At 35.9% G+C, this 16,456-nt stretch overlaps 1 protein-coding gene across 2 annotated transcripts in view; it reads left to right on the top strand.

Moving 5' to 3' along the window:
- BANK1 (B cell scaffold protein with ankyrin repeats 1) overlaps positions 1-16,456 on the top strand; it is a 311,689-nt gene that overhangs the window by 35,892 nt on the left and 259,341 nt on the right. For both annotated transcript variants that reach the window (XM_061164327.1, XM_061164326.1), the window contains exon 2: positions 4,150-4,548. In XM_061164327.1, coding sequence (XP_061020310.1) covers positions 4,150-4,548 — 399 coding nt within the window. The remainder of the gene's footprint in view (positions 1-4,149; positions 4,549-16,456) is intronic.

Genomic DNA, 16,456 nt, shown 5'->3' with positions numbered 1-16,456 from the left:
ATCTTCATCTGGGTCATAAAGATCTTTTTGGTATAGTTCTGTATATTCTTGCCACCTCTTCTTAATATCTTCTGCTGCTGTTACATTCATACCATTTCTGTCCTTTATTGAGCTCATCTTTGCATGAAATCTTCTCTTGGTATCTCTAATTTTCTTGAGGAGTTCTCTAGTCTTTCCCTTTCTATTATTTTCCTCTGTTTGCATTGATCACTGAGGAAGGCTTTCTTGGCTCTCTTTGCTATTCTTTGGAACTCTGCATTCAAATGGGTTTATCTTTCTTTTTCTCCTTTGCCTTTAGCTTCTCTTCTTTCCTCAACTCTGTGTAAGGCCTCCTCAGACAACCATTTTGCTTTTTTACATTTCTTTTTCTTGGGGATGGTCTTGATCACTGCTTCCTGTACAATGTCACAAACCTCCATACATAGTTCTTCAGGCACTCTGTCTATCAGATCTAATTCCTTGAATCTCATCCCCTCCTTGGGGTCTCATCCCCTTCTAGGAAACTTAAGAACTGTTAGTCTTCCAAATTCTATTGTTGCTCTATTTCATATTTCTTCTATTATTTCTTAATTTACTAATTCTATTACCTATTTTTTTTTCCTATAATATGCTAGATGAGAATTTCAATCTATTAACCTTTGAGAGTCTTTCCTTATTCTCCAGTGTATTTAAATCGCAACTTGAAGCTAAACTATTAGACATATTTTACATTATTATGATTGTCTTAGTTCATTTTAGGCTGCTTTAATATAATACCATAGACGTGGTGGCCTAAACAACAAACATTTATTTCTCATAGTTCTGGAAGCTAGAAGTCTGAAGTCAGGACACCAGCAGGTCAAATCCTGGTGAGGTCCCTCTGCTGGGTTACAAATTGCCGATGTTTTTCTGTGATCTCACATGGCATGAAGGGCAAGGGACCCCTATGGAGCCTCCTTTATAAGTGCTCTAATTTCATTCATGAGGGCTTCATTCTCATGACCTCATCACCCCCTATTGGTCCACCTTCTAATTCCATCACACTGAGGGCTATCGTTTTCAATATATGACTGTAGGGGAGGACCTAAATATTCAGTTCATAACAATGATTGTATGTCATTTATACTATTAATCCAACTAGTATACAATGATCCTGCTTTCTTTTTTGTTTTGTTTTGCTGTGTCTTTCTGCTATTAATTTTACTTTGTAGTTTGCATGTAAAAGATTGCAATGTATCTATCTTTAATTTTTTTCAAAATGTCCAATCAGAATTTTAAAGCCATTAGCATTTCTCCTCAATTTTTCAAATATATGATACAATCTTACAATTGTTTTATTTTCTTTGGATCACCCTCCTAAAATGCTCCATTCTTCTGTTATAAGTCCCTATGCCTCTTAAACAGCTGCTGTCCTGAAACTTTTTCTTTTTCTCTTGGTATTTTAATTTATTTTTTTATTGCAATATAACTTACATGTGCAGTCTAAGATATATAGATGAATACATTTTATGTAAGTGTACTTTAACAACCAGTCAGATCAAGATATAGAACATTTTCAGAACCCCAGCATGCTCCCTCTTATCTGCTTCCATTCATTAATCCTACCTCAAATGTTTTGATCTGTATCATGGTGGATTTTTTTTTTCTGTTTTTTAACTTCATATAAATACTGTCATTCAGTATATACTTGTTTTTTCTTTCATTCAACATTACGTCTTTGGATTCATCCATTCTCATTAGCAGTGATTCATTTTTATTGCTGTATAATATTCCATAGTATGAAGATACTATAAAATATTTTTATAAGAGCTGTCATAATTTATCATAATGTAACCTTGAAACTGCTCTGTAAAAAATCTATCAACCTGATATTTTTCTCCTCCTGGATGACTTGCTTTTCTTTCCTGGATATATGAAGAGGTTTTATAATAATCATTAAACCAAGAGAAATTTAATCAAGATATGTTTTTCTCTAACAGTTTTTCTATGAAACTGGTTTCTTTTTCTTCCATATTTTAAAGATTTAAAAATTATATTTAAATTTTTTAATATGTCCTTTGTTCTATTTCAGGTTTTTGGAGTATTGTTATATTCAATGTTTTCCTTTTTGGCTCTTATCCATATATATCAGATTTTTCATCAATTCTTTAATTTTGTTCTCTCTTTTTGTGTTTACTATGAAAATATAAAGCTTTACTTTGAGGCCAGAGATAAAATATTATCTGTGTCTAATCTAGTCAGTGCTTTTTCTGATTTATTATTTGAGCAATGGTACTGCTTTGGCTTTTGATCTTTTTATCTATTTATTATACCCTTTCAAATGATTCTTTTAAAAATATCAAATCAACTTGTTTTTGACCTTAGGTTTTATTTAATTAATTTTTTAATACTGTGAGGAACTTTTCTTGTGTTTTCTTCCCTGCTTATCATTTCTACTAGTTTTTTCATGTTGTGCTGCTTTCATTATTATGATGATCATATTATTATTGTTCATATTGTTACAATCATCTCTTTCAATAACTATGAGTTTGTTTTGCTTCATCTTACTCATGATTCTCTTAGCTCAGTTTAGACTTTCTGTTTGCTTAATATTGTCTGGGTAATTTATCCTTAAGTTCTCTTCCCTACTGGCTACTTTTTATTTTTCCATGCAAGCTATAGTTTGAGAGAGAATGTTTATATTCCAGTCAGTTGTTACGGCATAAGAGAAAAGAGGAGAAGGAAGATCTGTCAGTGTGACTCTCACATTGGAGGTAGTGGATTATAGTCTCTAATGAGACCTTTTCTGCAAGACCCCTCCCAGTGCCCAGGGATGCTCTTGATTTCCTGTGCAACTTGACTGGCTTCACTGCCTCACCTTGAGTCCTGACTTCTTCAGGATTCAGCCTTTCTTGCTTCTGTGGACGTCCCTGACCAGTTTCCAATTAGGGAAGAGATTCATGACCACCCTGCCAGTTTGGTGGTTTATGTTTTTCTATCGGTTCTGGTTTTAGGGTGGGAGATAGATTTAGGACTAGTACTGCCTCACTAGAACCTCCTATTTATTTCATCAACATTAACTTTTTAGTTTCTGACAGCATACCCCCTTTGTTTTTTATTACTGAATTTTTTTCTTTAAAAATTTTTTATTTTATTAGTTTTCTGGGCATGGAAATTCTATAATCTGTCTTGATGTACCCATTTTTACCTAGAAGAAGTATTTTCAAGTCCTTTAACATATATTCTCTTATTTCTTCTCAGAATAATCTGATTCATGAGGTAGGGCTTATTTAAAAAAAAAAAAAAAACCTTCATTTAGTTGGTGAAGAAACAATGACTGAAAGGAATTAAGTAGGTAAATCTAGTTAAAATTACATGGTTACTGGTAGAGCCATGCTTGGTAGCCCAGCATCCCTAATCCCATAGAATAGTCTTTCCATTCTATCTCAGTTCAATTCCGTCGCTCAGTCGTGTCCAACTCTGCTATTCCATGAACTGCAACTCGCCAGGCCTCCCTGTCCATCACCAACTCCCGGAGTTCACCCAAACCCATGTCCATTGAGTCGGTGATGCCATCCAACTATCTCATCCTCCGTTGTCCCCTTCTCCTCCTGCCCTCCATCTTTCCCAGCATCAGGATCTTTTTCAAATGAGTCAGCTCTTCACATTCCATCTCAAGACCTCTCATTGACTTCAGTTGAGCTTCCTGTATTCACACTTGTGCAGTGAGTACAGAGTACACTTGCACAAAGCATGAACTCTGTGTTCCATCTGAAGAATTATTTTATCCCATAGGGTTATTTTGGGGATACTACGAATTATATTATTGGTCTCTGGTATAGACAAATTAAGGGCTTCCCAGGTGGCACTAGTGGTAAAGAACCTTCCTGACGGTGCAGGAAATTAAGAGATGCAGGTTTAAACCCAGGGTTGGGAAGATTCCCTGGAGGAGGGCATGGCAACCCACTCCAGTATTCTTACCAGGAGAATCCCATGGACAGAGAAGCCTGGTGGGCTGTGGTTCATAGGGTCTCAAAGAGTTGGACACGACTGAAGTGGCTTTGCATGCACACACATAAGCAAATTAACATATTCCATAAGAAGTACATTTAATTCTTTGAGAACTGATATTATAATCTGCTTTTAGCCTGTCGATATAAAAAAAATAATACATTATTTTCTCTTTTCCAGAAAATGCAAAAGACATCATCATGATATATGAAGGAGATGCTGAGGAATGGGCTCTGTACTTGAGCGAAGTTTTCTCACATGTTGTGAAAACGGAAGCAACCCTTTTATATTGCTTGGAGAATTGCTCTCTTCGGGATTTGGAATTGCTGAATTTAAACTCCTACAAGTGCAAACTTTTGATATTATCAAATAGCCTGATTGAAAACCTATCTCCAAAGAAAGGTCAATTTCTGAAAAACATACTTCATTCACCAGAAAGTGTGGTCACTCTGCTGTGTGGGATGAAGAGTTCAGATCAACTCTACAAATTATTAAATATCTCTCGAAGCAGATGGGAGATCTCAACTGAGCAGGAGCCTGAAGACTACATCTCTGTAATTGAGAGTATCATATTCGGAGGTAGCGATGCCAAATCTTATTTGTTTTTATTTGTTTATTTTTTTAATTAAAAAAATTGAAAGTTTTTTTTGAACCAATGAATATTTGACAGTGGAACTAAAGAAAAGAAAAAGGAAATCCAACTTCATTTAACAGTGTATTATACTTTCCTCAAACTTCATGAAGATTCTTAGTTTTAGCTTTATTCCAGACAAGGTTTCTCAGTTGTTCAAAAAATACTTTATAAACACATACCTTAGGGCAGCTTGCAGGAGATCATACTTTGTAGAACAATATGCTAGGTTATATGTCAGTTTGGTTCTGGAAACTGCTTTCTTAGTTAACTAGTGAGGTTTGAGTTAATATTGTCTACCTGAGTATTAGCAGACAGTAGTAGTCAGTGGCAGTCGAAGGTTTGAAGGTCTGGGTTAGAACTGCAGAATTTTCATTCTGCTGATAATTGTATGATATCATTTCTATGGTAAGAAATACTGTTATCTTTGTTATCATTGAAGCATTGAATTAACGGGGCAGAACATAAGGACCTGTTTATTAATTAATTACATTTTAATATGATAGTTAAAACTCGGAACCTTCCTAGTGTTAAAGCTTCTCCCTGGCCCAGGGCTTCAGCCTTGGTGTGGGAGGGGTACTGTGCTCAGCTGGTCCCATGGTTTTCTTACCTTGCCTATGCCTTTAACTTCCAGAGTTCCAGTTACGGTTTTCTCTCCTCCAGAGAAGTTCTGGTGTTCTTATTTTCTAAGGCCATATCAGATATTAAGTGCTGGCACTTCTTGGAGCATATTTCTAGGCTCGCTGGAGATCCCCTCATTCCCTGGGGACATCTCTCACCATTTCCTCTCCTCTAAGCTCCTAACTATGGTGGTCCATCCCATATACATTCTTAATATTAATTTCTCCAGCTTCCTCATATGTCTCTTTTGATCAAAAACCCTAAGTTATATCCTGCTGGCCCTTTCTCCCACTTGGCCCACACCTGTGTATAAACTCATTCATTTTTCTTTTTCCCTAACAAACCCTGGGCACACATGCCATTCCCCATGAAATTATCATCATCCTGCTCTCAGAGCGGCCCTGCACCGCAGCCTCTTGCCTTTAGTCATTTCCAAACATGGGTCGAGTACAATTCTTGGTGCTCTTCAAAGTCAGAGGACACCTATCCCAAAAGCTTTGCTGAAACCCCTCGTCCCTGTGCGGGAGGATGGTAATAACCTATGGAGGATGGTGGGACTCATAGAACATCAAAAACTCTCTTTTAAAAAAATCTTCTCCCTGTTTTCCAGCAGGAAAGAAGCTGGAAAATAGGGATTCCACACTTTTTAAGCCTTGTTTCTGGCAACACACTCCAGTATTCTTGCCTGGAAAATCCCATGGACAAAGGAGCCTGGATGGGCTACAGTCTGTGGGGTCACAAAGGAGTCAGACATGACTGAGCAACTAAGCAACAGCAAAGCCTCGTTTTGTTATCTGTTGTTGCATAACAAGTTATCTTCAGATTTAGCGGCTTCAGACGTGATGCTGTCATAGTTTCTGTGGCTGAGGAATCTAGGAGCCACTTAGCTGGGAGGTTCTGGATCAGGAGCTGTCCAGAGGTTGCAGTAGAGCTGTCTTGGAGCTGTAAGTCACCTGAAGCCTCCAGTGTTCACTTGGGGAGGATTTGCTTCCAACAGGTGCTTACTTTGTTGGCAAGTTTGTTATTGTTTTTTAACCAACTCTTAGATGGAAATCACCTCTAGTAGATTCCTGAGCAAAGGCCCTTGGAAGAAATGCGCCTGAAATCTTGCACCTTCCAAAGCATTTGTCTCTTGCTTTATACATGAAGTACAGTTTGACTGAGAACCATGTCGCTCTTCTTTCTTCTAGCATTGGAGAATTTAGGGAATTCTTATTTGCCTGGCTGACTAAAGGTTTCTTTCTTTGTACGTGAAGTCTAGTGACTTTACTAGAATGTTATCCTTCTGCTTAGTGTTCTGGACTGTTTTGCCCAGGTTAGTTTTTGTTTTAGCTTTCCTTTTTCTTTTTTTGGGGGGAAGGGGCTCTTTTCCACAAAACATAGATTCAGTATTCTTTTTATTTCAGGCATAATTTCTTGGCTTTTGTCTTTAAATATTTGCTCTATCTTATTATTATGATTTTCTTTTTCAGAGATTCCTTTTATATGTGTGTTTGATTTATTTTGTCTTAATATACTCTATGGTTTCTAATTATTTTTGATTCTTTATTAATATCAGTTTATTAATATTTAGCTCATATTCATCATTTCAGTCCTTGCTACATTCTTATATTTTCTGTACTCTCTCTTCCCCTGCATTATTTCAAGTTTCTTCTTCATGTTTATATTGCTTTACTTCTTTCATTTTAACATTTGGTTGAACACTGGAAGTTTACAGTGAATTTCTTGTTCTTATCTTCTCCTTAACACCTTGTATTTCTCCATTGTATAATTGTTTCAAAAGTGTGATCATAATTTATTACATTTTAAAAATTCATGGAAAAATGCTTGGTCACAATTTTCTACTTTTATGGTAATGTGATTTTAGTATGTGATTCTTTATGTGCAGTTGGTTTGCTCCTTCTCTCATAGTTACCTTCATATGGATCCTGTGCTGGTCCAGTTTTTCTTTTGTATCACTGAACAAAGTGAGTTTTTCTTGGTCTAGCCAATGAAGATAAAGAATGTGGGTTTTGTTGTTTGTTCCTCCCCACCCCCACAATGAAAGACTTTTCTTTGTTTTCACAGACATAGACTGCTTTCTACAGATTTGTCTTTTCTATATAGTTTTTCATTTAGCCTCACTTTTTCTGCTTTTTGGAATCAAACCACTTCCACAGATGCTTCTACCTGAAACTGTTGCCTCATGTCTACAATATAGAAAGGCATGGCCTCTAGCCTTAGAGAAAGCTGTGTTTGTTAGCTCATTTTGAAATCTGATTTTGGAACCATTCTGTTGACCTGGAGGTCTAAGACATCACTGTTTGCTATTTTCAATGAATAGGACATTTGTATAATTGTTTCTCATTGTCTATGTTTTGGGATGATTTGCAGGAATAAAAAGGGGGAAATGTTGACCCTACGCTATGCTTTTCAAACTGGCAGTCCTCTAATATCTAATAATCTGTTACTTTTTATTTTTGTTTATTATTCCCCAAGTACCATTTGTATTTTTAGTTGAAAAGAAAAAATATTGCAATTGGAAATGATAAAACATTTATTACAGTAAAATATACATAAGAACATAAGATGCAACTAATTTTATGCCAATTGTCTCCTCTGATACAGAGGAAAACTAAAAATTTGTGGCAAAATTTTGAGTGGTTTTCCACACCCATAATTTTTACTTCCTTGAAGAATTCAAACTATATTGGCCACTTATATTATGATATCACTATTGTGTAAAAATGTTGGGGCATAGCTTATTGTTGTTTCAGTTGTTTTGCTTTATGATGAGTACCATTGAGTGGCTATGTCAACTATATTTTAAAATTGTATTCCCATTGATATTTGATAGGAAAAAATCTTATAGCTTACGGACAACATAGGACTATTTTTTAAGACATTGTTAGCTCTCATGTTCCCATATTCAGCTTTTACACTGATTTCTTATAATAGCTTCAGTTCAGTTCAGTTCAGTCGTTCAGTTGTGTCTGACTCTTTGTGACCCCATGAACTGCAGCATGCCAGGCCTCCCTGTCCATCACCAATTCCTGGAATCGACCCAAACTCATGTCCATTGATTCCACCCAAACTCATGTCCAATGAGTCTGTGATGCCATCCAACCATCTCATGCTCTGTCGCCCCTTCCCCTCCTGCCCTCATTCTTTCCCAGCATCAGGGTCTCTTCAAATGAGTCAGTTCTTTGCATCAGGTGGCCAAAGTATTGGAGTTTCAGCTTCAGCATCAGTCCTTCCAGTGAACACCCAGGACTGATTTCCTCCAGGATGGACTGGTTGGATCTCCTTGCAGTCCAAGAGACTCTCAAGAGTCTTCTCTAACACCACAGTTCAAAAGCATCAATTTTTCAGTGTTCAACTTTCTTTATAGTCCAACTCTCACATCCATACATGACCACTGGAAAAACCATAGCCTGGACTAAAAGGACCTTTGTTGGCAAGGCAATGTCTCTGCTTTTTAATATGCTATCTAGGTTGGCCACAACTTTGCTTCCAAGGAGTAAGCATCTTTTAATTTCATGGCTGCAATCACCATCTGCAGTGATTTTGGAGCCCTAAAAAATAAAGTCTGACACTGTTTCCACCGTTTCCCCATCTATTTCCCATGAAGTGATAGGGCAGGATGCCATGATCTTAGTTTTCTGAATGTTGAGCTTTAGGCCAACTTTTTCACTCTCCTCTTTCACTTTCATAAAGAGGTTTTTTAGTTCTTCTTCACTTTCTGCCATAACGGTGGTGTCATCTGAGTATCTGAGGTTATTGATATTTCTTCTGGCAATCTTGATTTCAGCTTGTGATTCTTCCAGCCCAGCATTTCTCATAGTGTACTCTGCATATAAGTTAAATAAGCAGGGTGATAATATACAGCCTTGACGTACTCCTTTTCCTATTTGGAACCAGTCTGTTGTTCCATGTCCAGTTCTATAATAGCTTAGATGTACCTAAAAAGTAGTAAATATAATAATATTGTGTGAAAAAAGACATTCAAAGATAAATTTGTCTGAAATATAAGCATGCAGTCAAAATACTGATCGATAAGCAATTGGCTAACCATGCCTAAAATAACTTCATGTATTGGTTGAGTCACTTGAAAAAATTGGTATTAATTGCTCTGGTCTATGCAATAATAATTTGTTTTAGTAAACCACTTGAATGTTGTGCTAAATTATTTTTGTTATCTGTTGCCATTTGTGTTGTACACATAAAGTCTGTTTTCTTTAAAAATGGGTTAATCAGTATGAAAGATGTGGAATTCAATTTTAGTGTCCTTTTTCTACTTCCCTTCTATGCCATAGAGAATTATACAGGAAGAAAGGAAACTTATTATTCAGGAACATGATATGATAACGGTAATAATAAAAAAACCCCAGAAAAGTCCTGGAAATAATTGCATGTTCTAATATATTCACATAAGAAAGATAAATCAGAGGAAATTTTATAAAACTTAATGAAAGAGAAAGATATTTTATAATTAATCAAGATACTGGAAAACTTTTTAATGTTAAAATTATGAAAAAAGATACGGTAATTCCTGTTTAATATGAGTGTTTTATTTCTATTTAACAAATGAAGAAATCTTAATTTCCTGTCTCCTTCATTCACAAACGGAATAATACAAACCTGTGTATGTTTTCCAGCTTTCTGTATGTAGTGTAACCAATTTGACTGTATGTTTTTCTTTTCTGTCTTCTGTTTATTTTTGGACCTTTAGCTTGTCTTCTCCTTCTAATCTTTTCACATGTATAGGTTTCACACAGCATAGTTTATATGTAGTATGAATTATCTGATCTCAAATCTATATAAAATCAACTAACAGTTCTGAGTGTTACCATTATGTATTTTGCTGCTTATGAATCCTTTTCTTTAAAGGGTGTGTACCCGTTCCTGTGATCCCAGCTCATCTACTGGGTCACCTTCCTCTCTTTCTCTTTCTTCTTATATCTTTTAAGCATTCTGGCTTGTTATCAACAGTTGAGTCAGCTCCCTCTAACCTTTATTTTATCATATTTTATATTTATATGAATATATGGTGTTCCTAGTTTTTTCATATTTATCATACTTTCTTCATTATTGGATTATGGATGTACTAGTAATGGGAGAGCTGCTAATATCTTCGTGAACAACTTTAACATTTTGATTTTGTTGTCATATTACCAAACCAAGGATTTCAGACACTTAACTTTGATAATGTAAAATAGGGATCATTAAATTATGAACAGCAATGTAACAGTAGAGTTGTTGGAGAAACAAAACAGGAAAAATAATAATGCCACAATGCATTGAAATAAATCATACAGAAGCATGTTTTTCTTTCCTCTCATCTGAGCTATGTATTGCTGCAGAAGCTCTGGTTTGTTGGTCAGTGAGGTCTCGTGGCCTTCAAATGAAGTCCATCCATTTTACATGGCCTTTCAGCTCCTCAAAAGCATGGCACTAACATAGATGTTCAGACCATTTCTGTCATTACCATTAGTATAGGCATGTGCAGTACACTAGGATAATTGCGTCACCTTCCACTGAACACAGTCTCCCATTTCTGTCTTAACACCATTGCTCTTATGCTGCCTTCTTTATGTGGAGTTACTTTCCCCATGTTTTTGATTGAAATCCTAGCCATCCTTCAAGATTCATTGAAAAGCTGCTTTATTAATGAATTCATCTCAGATCTTTTCTACTTGAAAATATACTCCTCATCTCTAATTCTTTTAAATTTTTATTACTGCTTATTTATAACTCTCATTATATTCTTTGTAATTATTTTTGACAATTTCTTCTCCTCATTATTTTCTGTTTCTAAAATGTAATGCTGCTTTCTTTCTAAACTATTTCAGCATTTTGAATATCGAAAAAAATAGTAGAAGAATACAAATTGTGTTTCTAAGTTTATAAATGTTTACTGGTGCAGTCAAGTTTCACTTTGTTAATGATGAATGAGTTTATTGTGATATTTCTGTCAAGATTACAAAATCTGAAATTTGGAAGAGTAAAGATGGCAGTGTAGGAAAATCCTAAATTTACCTTTTGCCATGGATCAAGCACATCTATTAATACAACTGTATTTGGAATAGTTCCCTAAGAAAGGGACCTGAAAACTGGATGAACAACAAAGGGTAAAAGGATTGTACACTTGGCTCAACAGGGAATATGTCCAAGAAAGCTATAGAACTGTAGGAAATAGAACCTGCTTATAAAGGGCTCCCACACAACACACTTGATATGAAAACCAGTACAGAAATACCAGATTGAAAAGCGTATGGTCCATAGGAGAGGGGACCCACTTACTAATCTTGAAGCATCTGAAGCATCTGCCAGGGAGGCAGGAACCAGTTGAGATGCTCCCCAGAGACTAAGACACTGGCAGGAGACTTTTTTGTGTGGGGGTGGTCTCAGGCTACCTTCCTAATGCTGTCACTGGTAGTTGCCATTTTTTAATTCTCCCTCCAACCTGTCACCACAGCAGGCATGCCCTGCTGTGAAAAGCCACACCTACTCCTATGCCTCAGCTGAGCCTTGAAGCCAGGCCAGAGCTCTCTCTGCCCACCAGTGTGCTATGGCCATTGGGCTGTACCCCAGCAAGACTTAGTAGATATATATATTCAACATTCCTTTCAAAAGCATCAGAATTAGCATTTTTTTTCAAGAGCACATAAAACAGTCTCAAGAATAGATTACATGTTAGGTCATAAAGTTTATAAGTTAAAGTAGAATGAAATCATATCAAGCATCTTCTCTAATCATAATGGTAGGAAACTAGAAATCAGTCATGAGGAAAAAAAACACAAAAACGTGGAGTGTAAACAGCATGCTATTGAACAATCAGTGGATCATCAAAGATATCAAAGAAGATTATGACATGTATCCTAGAGATAAATGAAAACAGAAATAGAATATATCAAAATCTATGGGATGCAACAAAAATGCCTCTAAGAAGGAAGTCCACAGCAATATAGGCCTACATCAGGAAGCAAGAAGAATCCCCAATAAACAATCTAACTCTACAAAAGGAATAAAAAAAAAGCATATAAAACCCAAAATTAGTAGAAGGAAGAAAATAATATCAGAGAAATATATTAGAGAAAAAAAGCAATAGAAAAGATCAATGAAACAAAGAACTAGTTCTTTGAAATAATAAGCAAAAACAACAAATATTAGATAGACTAACCAGGAAAGAGAAAAAGACCTCATATAAATAAAATCAGAAATGAAAGAGAAGTTAGAAGATCCACAAAGGATCATGAGGCTACCACAATTATATGCCAAGAAATTGAACAACTCAAAAGAAATGGATAAATTCCTAGAAACATACAATCTTTTAAGGCTAAATCAGAAAGAAATAGAAAATCTAAATAGACTGATTACTAGTAAGGAAGTTGAAACTATGTTTAAAAGCCCAGGACCGATATGTTTCACCAAAATCACCAATACTGACGAATTTTGTAAAACACTGAAAGAAGATTTTGTACTTATCCATTTTGAACTCCTCTAAAAAATTTTAGGGGCAGGAAACCTTCAAAAGACAATTTACAAAGCCAGCATTACCCTGACACCAAAACCAGACAATGACACCACAAAAAAAGAGAAAATTACAGGCCAATATCCTTAATGAATATGGATGCAAAAATCATCAACAAAACATTAGCAAAATTAATCCAACAATACATTAAAAGGATGATACACCATGATCAAGAGGGATTTATTCCAGAAATGCAAAGATGGTCCAGTGTCTCTCTGATCCAATATCCAAATTATCCAACATGACACGTTACATTAACAAAATGAAGGTTAGATTTATATGATCATTTCAATACGTTCAGAAAAACCAGTTGACAAAGCTCAAAATATATTTATGATAAAAATTCTAAACAAAATGTGTTGAGAGAGAGCATACCTCAATATAATAAAAGTCATACATGATAAACTTTTAGTAGCATCACACTCAACGGTGAAAATCTGAACCCTTTCCCTCTAAGATTAGGAACAAGATAAGTATGCCTCTCTTGCCACTTTTATTCAACATAGTTTTGGAAATTCTGGCCTCAGATTTAGGCAAGAAAAAGAAGTTATTCAAATAAGAAAGGGAGAAGTAAGACTGTCACACTTATTGATCACATAATGCTGTATGTAGAAAACCCTAAAAACTCCACCAAAAAACTGCTAGAACTAATTAATTAATTCAGCAAATTTCCAAGATATGTAATCAACGTACATTTATCTGTGGTGTTTCTATACACTAATAAAGAACTATCAGAAAAATTAAGAAAACCATCCCATTTACAATTTCATCATAAGAATAAAATACTCAATATTTTAAATTTAACCAAGGAGGTGAAAGACCTGTACACTGAAAACTGTAAGACACTAATGAAGGAAATTAAGGAGACACAAATATATGAAACTGTGTTCTTTACTTACGGATTGAAATAATTTCATAAAAATGTCTGTACTACCCAAAGCAATCTACAGATGCATTATCATCCCTATTAAAGTGCCAAATGATATATTTCACAGAACTAGAACAAATAATTCTAAAATTTGGATGGAGCCACTAAACATTCCAGATATAGTTCAAACAATACTGAGAAAGAAAAACAAAGCTAGACATATTACATTTGCTGACATCAAACTATATTACAAAGCTCTAATAATAAAGTCAGTGTGGTTCTGGCTCAAAATAGGCACAGATCGAAAAAACAGAATTGAGACCTCAGAAATAAACCTACATGTATATGGACAGTTAATTTATGGTAAGGAGCAAAGAACATACAATGGAGAAAGGATGGGTGGCTCGGTGGTGAAGAATGCACCTGCCAAAGTAGGAGACGCGGGTTTGATCCCTGAGTTGGGAAGATCCCCTGGAGTAGGCACTGGCAACCCACTCCAGTATTTTTACCTGGTAAAATCCCATGGACAGAGGAGCCTGGACGGCTACAGTCCATGGTGTCACAAAGAGTCAGACATGACTAAGTGACTGAGCACACGGGTAGTAGATAGCAGCATTGCCCAATGTTCACTTCTCAGAGTTTTAAATTGTGAGATGACATGCAAGAGAATGTCCCTATTAGGAAATATTTAGGAGTAATGGGGCGTGATGTCAACTGGCATGCATATGCCCAGCACACACATACACGTAGACAGATACATATATTTACAAAGATGTGTGTGTGTGTGTGTGTGTGTGTGTGTGTGTGATTCTTGGCTAAATATCCTGAGTTATCTCCTATACATATCTGTAGTTCTAAGAGATGAACAAAAGCAAAGTAAGCACATTCTAAGAGATGAACAAAAGTAAGCACATTCTAAGAGATTGATAAAAAGTAAAGTTGTGCATCTTTGAGAGGTGGTGGCTTTTGAAGAAGGACATAGTTCAGTGCATGCACTGTGCAGCTAGACCTAATCACCCTGTAGGTAGCATTCATGGAGCTTCCACATGTCCATTTTGTATGTAATAATATAGCATTTTACTGCCATTCTTACTGTGGGATGGGGTTGGGGACATCATCTGGCATGAAAAGTCGTGTTTCCTCTGTATTGTCTACTGACTCTTTTCTTCTTCGTATTATCTTAGCCCTTTATGTCAAATACCATGTCTTATGTCTTATACTCTGGTTTGTTGTATGCTGTGTCTCTTAGAAAACTTGAGTAGTTCAAAACTATAAAATGATGTTTAGGAATCATAAACTCATGTTGAGTTTCTCCCCCAGATTTTCTGTGTAAGGTAAATGTTTAAACGGGAAACTTACTATTGTCAATTAAGCAGATATTAAATAAATATATTTCCCACAGAAACCCTATTACATGCCTCTGAGCCCAGGATAATAGGCATAGGGAAGAGCTGACTTAATAATACTGTCTACCTGATATTATTGTGATGAGTCAATTATTTAATATATTTACGGGGCTTACAAGAGCTCCTGGCAAACAGTCTATGCTCAATAAACATAAGCTGGTTTTATTACTTTTCTGTGTATTAATTAAATGAGAGGAAGAAGGAAAGGAAGGGAGGGAGGGAGAAATAGAGAGAGGGAAAAAGACAAAAGTAGAGAGGGGAAATAAGGGAGGAGGAGAGGGGAGGCCACATCTGAGACTGGGGGAGAGAGGCAGGGACTCTAGGACTGCAAATAGAGGCCAAGGTGTTATTGATTGGGCTAGAAAGACAAATCAGAGATGTGAATGAAAAGTGCAAGGCTGAAAGAGTGTCAAGGAAAGAAGTGAGTCAAATATCAGGTAAAAAGTAAAAAATCTAGGAGGGGTTAGAGTTCAGGAAACAGGAAAACAGGTGGGAATTGAAGTAGGAAGAAACAGGAAAAGAAGAATTGATTTAAGTCACTAAGGCTGATAACAAAAAGTAGCTTCATTTATTTTGGAATTTACACCTACTCCTTGGGTGGCCCCAAGCCAATCAGCAGGTGAGGGCCTCAAGGCTTTGGGCTAGCTCAGAAAAAAGTACCTTCAGGGAATAGAAAGGAGGAGATCAGAGAGTTTCTGTTTCTATAGCTTGTCAAATAACAGCGTGATTTTCTCCCTAGACACATGTGGTAAATCTGGACAAAAGGATAAGTACGCTAGAAGCAAGCAGGAATTCTGTTTTTTCATGGTTCTAATTGTTCATTTTCACAATTTGATGTGTTTGGGCTTTCTCTAATATGATGAATGAATTGGAAGCACACTCCTGGTTTCTTAAGTATTTGTAGTTTTCAAAGTTTATTTATTAATTTTTTTTTTTGGTAAGAAGTTACAAATGTTAAATTAAATGTACTGGTTTTATGAAGTAAAGGGAATCTTTTCAAATTGTTTCATTAAGGGAGCCTTCCTATATTGATCCAACTTTGTGTACTAGCAGGACATCATTATTCTCTGTGGCTCTCTCTCCATCTCTATCAGACTGTTCAGAGTAGTGCAGAGGGGGCTGGCCAGAATGAGAGATACCTGGCTCCTTCTAGTTCCAATGAGTAAAATCTCTGGAAGTGAGTCATGAAAGAATAGCAGCGGCTGTAGAAATGAACATTAAATGAGATCCCCTGTGGCTAGTGAACTCTGAAGTTTAAGAACCACTGATCTGAACTAATTGTCTAATGAATATAATCTTTATTGATGGATAATTAAGCATCACTCAAAGAATTAAAAAGAGTGGCTTTGTGAAATTTAAATCAGTATCTCTCCTCTGTTGTTTGAAATAGTTGGAATGCACCTCAATTTATCTATCAATTGTATTGTCCACATATTAATAAATAGTGA

This window comes from Dama dama, chromosome 17 (assembly GCF_033118175.1).
Source record: "Dama dama isolate Ldn47 chromosome 17, ASM3311817v1, whole genome shotgun sequence".
In the NCBI taxonomy this organism is placed as follows: Eukaryota; Metazoa; Chordata; class Mammalia; order Artiodactyla; family Cervidae; genus Dama; species Dama dama.
Note: the sequence above shows the minus strand (reverse complement) of the source record. Positions and strands in the feature narration are given on the sequence as shown.